We start from the raw sequence: 5,886 nt of genomic DNA, 5'->3' as shown, positions 1-5,886 counted from the left end.
GTCTTTCACAGTATAGACCCTGGATACTCTCCTCCTTTGTAAAGATGTCACTCAGAACTGGAGCAGGAAGTGTTATTTCATAAATATCTTACGTAAATGCCTTCCATTACATGTTACAGTGTATCATATTTATTTAATTATTTGCATTTTATTTTTCCCTTGAGTCTGTGTGTTTCTTGAAAGAAGAATCTGTGAATGATTAATTTTGATGTCTCAGAATCTTATATGATTTCCGACCATAGATTATGATCAATACATGGTTGTTGAGTAAAAAAAAATCTTAATATTATAGGAATAATTTTTTTCTAATTAATGCCTACGCGTTTCTTAATTTTGTTTCATTTGGTGCTATAATTTCTTAACTCTAATTTAGTGATCTCTCCCTCTTTCTCACCTTTAACCTATCGAATCAATAGAGTTTATTCAACTTATTCAAAATTTCAAGAAAAATAACTCTAAAAACATGTTAAAAAAACATAATCTAAATGATTTCTTAGGTTCTATTTATCACAATTTTAGAATGTCTTATTACTCACTGATTCACTGAAGAGGAAAAAACACAAGACTGTGGTTATAATAAATTTCTCAAAAACTAGTAATCTGGTTTTCTGGTTCATAATACCTATTAACCCTGATATTGCACTTGAGGGTTGTTTACCTTTTATTTATGAGAAAAATTGTTTAGGGTGTTGAGTCCAGCTGAGTGAATCTGGTAGATTCATTAGCAAAAAAAAATGTTTTATTTGAAGTAGCACATGGAATTTTTTCTTCTTAATCCCTTTTGGATCGTAAATACTCTCTAAAATCTTATGAAATATTCTGTCTCTTAAGTTACTCACTTTATCCATAAGATATTTTAAAAATCTTCTATGCACATTTGTACATTGCTAACTAAAGTCCCTCTCCTAAATTTAGTTGAATTGAAATAATCAGTAAAGATCATCTGGTTCTCTTCCCTCCTCAGATCAGGTAAAGTAAAATATCCCTTACTCTTTTAGTAAAGGATAATTTATTACTGTTTTAGACAGAGTTTTACCAATTTCTTTGAAAGAAACATTATGTTTTTAGGTGGGCAAAGTAGAGATTAAGAGACCTTATGAAGAACATGCTGGAAAAAATACATTCTATACTGTATGAGAGAGATCCACAAATTCACAAAGATGTAGATGCACAACCTACAAAAATGCTTTTATTGGCTTGAGTGATACATAAATTCCAAAACAGTAGAATTGGACTGCTTTACGTTATATATGTAAGGACCTGTGTTTTTGTAGAAATAAAATTTTCAAAAAGAGAGAGACAGAGAGAGAGAGAAAGAGAAAGAGCAAGAGAGAGGGATAGGGATAAAGTTTCCAGCACTGAATAATAGAAACCAGTATTAAAAACCCCTTACACTTTGATACATGGAAAAGTTAAATTGTGTATTACAGTGCTATTAATGCTTCTTTGAAAGCTCATGTGATGTTAGTGTGCATTGACATAAAATGAGGGAAACACAATGGTTATGCACCTCTGTGTGTAGCTGTTGGAGTGCTGAGCAACAGTAGATGAAAAGATATGGTTAACACAAGAATTATCAGGGAGAAACTACTAGTCAAGTTGGCAAGAATATGTATGAGGACATCCAAATTAAAAAATAAATGATTGAATAAATAATCGTGAGGACTTTTCAATTCAGAGAACACATTGATTTTACTATTATCTGCATTTCCTTGGTTCTTTTCCCTTTTTTTCCAAATTATGGTATAATGGATTTAGAATCCTTGGGTTCCAAACCTAGATCTTCCCTGATCTGTACATAAGAATTTGAAAAAATTACTTCACTGCCATAAATCACAATTTTTTCATCAACTACAAAACAAAACTGTTAATACTTATAGAAGTCTACTAAAACTAAGAGAAAATAGTCATGAAAATTCTTTGTAAACTATAAATATGCCCCATCTTTTTCCTAGTTTTCTCTATTTTCTTTTCTTCTCTGTCTTTCTATGCCTTTCTCAGTCCTCAATACTTCTACTCTCTTTGTCACTTGTTCTTCTCTATCTGATGATGGTAAAATAAAATCTGCTTATTTACCAGTGAAGTTGCCAGTATTCAATTCTCACGCACAGAGACCACACTTCCTTTAGGCACATTTGCTGGTCTTTCAGTATGAATCACAATAAACATTATCCTTTCATTGATAGGATCTGTGATGGCTTTTATCCTTGTGAATCTACTGGTACCATGCAGTAGAATTTAGTGGCTTGAGTCATGAATGTATGGTCATTTTTCCCTCTTTCTAGGATAACATGTAACTTCTATGGCGACAAAGAACCACACGGTGGTTACAGAGTTCATCCTGCTGGGCATCCCACACACAGAGGGGCAGGACACTGTGCTCTTTGCTGTGTTCCTGATCTTCTACCTCTGCACTCTGCTAGGAAATCTGCTCATCCTTTTAGCTGTGATGTCTGATTCCCACCTCCACACGCCTATGTATTTCTTTCTTTGTAATCTCTCCGTGCTGGACATTGGTTTCTCTTCTGTGAGCACTCCAAAGATGCTTGCCAACTTGTTGGTGAGGAACCAAGTCATCTCTCTGGGTGGCTGCATGTCCCAGGTCTTTTTTTACCACTTCCTGGGCTGCACAGAGAGCCTGCTCTACACAGTAATGGCCTACGACCGGTTTGCTGCCATCTGCTACCCACTGCGTTACACCATCATCATGAACCGCCGGCTGTGTGCCCTGCTGGCTGCTGGCACCTGGTTTACTAGCTCCATTCATGCTATAATTTTCACTACGTTGACTTTCCAGCTGCCATATTGTGGTTCTAATGAGGTGGACTATTTCTTTTGTGACATCTTCCCTGTAGTCAAGTTGGCATGCGGTGACACCCTCATCATTGAGACGGTGAGCTTCATCAACATCGGCCTTGTGCCCATGATATGCTTCCTCCTCATTCTTGCCTCCTACATCCGCATCGTCATTGCAATCCTAAAGATGCGCTCTGCTGAAGGGAGACGCAAGGCGGCATCTACCTGTGTTTCCCACGTCTCAGTGGTCACTCTGTTCTTTGGGCCCTGTGCCCTCGTCTATACTCAGCCATCTTTGAGTGAAGTGCTGGTAACCCCCGTGCAGTTATTTGCCAATGTAGTCACCCCCATGCTAAACCCCACAATCTATACCTTGAGAAACAAAGATGTTAAGGGAGCCCTGAAAAAACTGGCTGGGGGCCAGATTGTTTCAGAAAGAGGACACTAGTCCACTTGTGGATAAAGGTGGGTTTTATTTTGTTTTTTTTTTTTCCTCCTCATTTGTGTCCTAAAATGATTGTTTTTAAAATCTATCTATGGAAGTTGTAAGGGTCTTCCTGATAGAAAAACAGCTGGAAAACAACTATAACAAATACAGACTAGTGACATCACTCCATCTCATAGACCAGAGATAAGCAAACTTTTCCTCTAACTGTTCAGATAGTAAATATTTTAGGTGTTCTCAGCCTTATAATCTCTTTTGCAAATACTCAACTATGCTGTTGTTGCATGAAAGCAACCACAGAAAATATATGAGGGTAATTCTTCATGAAAAGATTTGTATTATCTTTCAATTCTCTTTTTCCAAGAGATTTTTGATGTATCCTCCTACAAACAAATGAGGGAGGCCATGTACCAACAAAACTTTATTTACAAAACAGGTGGTGGTCAGGATTTGCTGCACAGGCCATAATTTGCTGACTGTTGTCATAGAGGCTTTTGAAAACACACTTTTCAAGTCTATGTTGATGATAGTTTAAGAACAGACTTTGATGTGGGATGGGTCCCCTCAGGGCACAAGTTGAATTAACAATCTGAGATCAGCAGTGAAGGGTGGGTGTTGAGGAAGCAGTGAGCCACCCCGAGAAGACCTCTGCAGTGTCCATGTGCACACACTGAGAACTGCTCCACACAGCAGGACCGTCTGCTGGGACCCATGCCAGTGCAAACGATGTCCTCACACCTCTCAGGTTCTTGTGCCAGAGATGGTTTGTGGCCAATTTTCTTAAGCATGAAGGTAAATGGTCGCTACTCTTGCTTAGAAATACCAACCCTTTCACCTCAGAAGTCGCTCAGCTCCCCTCTCTCAGTATCAAACACTCTATTAGCGTTTCATTTATAAGTCATCACAAAGAATAAGGTAGGCATTGGAGCATTCTTTTGACAAAATTGCTAACCTCCATCACAAGATGTGGTTATTTTATCTCAGCTTAGAGAACTCCTATTCATAGTGAATCTGTTCCTACTGCCTTTAGCCCAACTGCTCTGTGATAAAAGACATAACATGTTGTCCACATGCACAGGAGTCACTATGGTTTTTCAGAGGTTGGGCCAGGCCCTCTGAGAGAGTTTAGAGGGCAAAAGAGTAATCCTTGAAGACCTGGAGTGCTGTGCCCCTTATCTTCACAGAGACACAAACCCTGTCCATAGTGATAGTTCTGTAGTAGGGACTACACACCCAGCACCACGTATACTGGGTCCTGCCTCATTCTTATATAAGTAACTGGGCTAACTGGGTTATTTGTGTAGTACTGGCCATGAGAGTTGACAGGATAGGTAGATAGAGATGGATGGATAGTTGTAGACATATAGACTTTTTTCCCTCCTAGCTATATTGAGCTAACGTCTCCTCTTCTGTTTTCCCATAAAAGCAGACCCCATAAAACTTCATGATGCCAAGCCCTTAGAACTTTTCAAAGGACACCATAGATTGGATCTCCCCTTTCACCATTTCTATTTCCTTGGAAGAATGCAGAATACACACTTATTCCAAAGGACAGAAGGTTATAGAATACTCTGCATAATCTCACCAACTGCAGATTTTGACCATTTTTAGAAAGGCTGTTATTCATCATGCGTGATTTTGGCTCTGGTAGACATCTGTGTAACTACTGTATTTAAATCAATATTATTATACTTTATTGGCCCATCTACATATCCCTTAACTTTCTATTGTTGCAGTTATCCAATAGAGGTTTGGAAAAGGACTGTATATCTGAGATCTTTGGATCCATTCTAGGGAAGCGAAAGAAAAGAACTAAAAGTGACTTAAGAAAAATGGTCTGTAGGAGGACAAAGAGTAAAGACAGGAACTTGGGGAAACGGGCAATTGCCAGGCTTCCTCCCTACATTTGCTACCCAGCCCATTGCATTTTTTTATTGTTAGGGTTATTTTTCCTCTGTTACTTTGATCTCCAGATGGGGAACCAGTTCCTTACATCTCTCCTAGAACATGCTCTCTTGGATGAACTTAATAATGGAGAAATCGTAACTTCCAGTTCTTCCAAACATAATCCCATTATGGGAACACCATCCTATTTCCCTTTTTACGTGTACTTATGAAAACTCCTTCTTAGTAAAGTTAAATGTTTCCGCACTAACACTTTGCCCATGTCATCTTCCCAGCAGAGGAAATCTATTCACCTCTAGAAAACATGCCAGAGGTAGTATTTAGTAAAGGATGTTATCCAACAAGGTTTAGGATCATGGCACTAGAAGAGATTTGTGTGTCTTATTAAAACGAAATAGAGCATTCAAGGCTAAACACTAAATGAAATATCTTCAATTAAATTTTTTACAAAATAATCTCAAATCTCCCTCCAAGCATCTCACTTTCTGCTGTGCCTCTCATACTTTGGTTAACGTTTCTACTATCAAACGGGCACAGAGATTACTTCTACCAATAACAATCTGAACTAGGTTTCAGCAAAACTTTTTTTTCTCTCGTTACTTTTAGTAGATATATGAGAGACTGGAATTTTTAAAAATGATATTTATAACAGATCTAAGGGAGACAAAAGGTATATAAATAGAGAGACTATAGGACTAAAATCATAAATTAGATTGGCTTATAATGCCACACATCATCCT

General features: G+C 37.9%; 1 protein-coding gene across 1 annotated transcript; it reads left to right on the top strand.

Moving 5' to 3' along the window:
- Window positions 1-2,302: 2,302 nt before the first annotated feature.
- LOC134375874 (putative olfactory receptor 10D4) lies at window positions 2,303-3,244 on the top strand. Its single transcript, XM_063094626.1, has one exon. The coding sequence runs from the start codon at window positions 2,303-2,305 to the stop codon at window positions 3,242-3,244; it is 942 nt and encodes a 313-aa protein (XP_062950696.1).
- The last annotated feature ends 2,642 nt before the right edge of the window (window positions 3,245-5,886 follow it).

This window comes from Cynocephalus volans, chromosome 4, assembly GCF_027409185.1.
Source record: "Cynocephalus volans isolate mCynVol1 chromosome 4, mCynVol1.pri, whole genome shotgun sequence".
NCBI classification, from domain to species: domain Eukaryota; kingdom Metazoa; phylum Chordata; class Mammalia; order Dermoptera; family Cynocephalidae; genus Cynocephalus; species Cynocephalus volans.
Note: the sequence above shows the minus strand (reverse complement) of the source record. Positions and strands in the feature narration are given on the sequence as shown.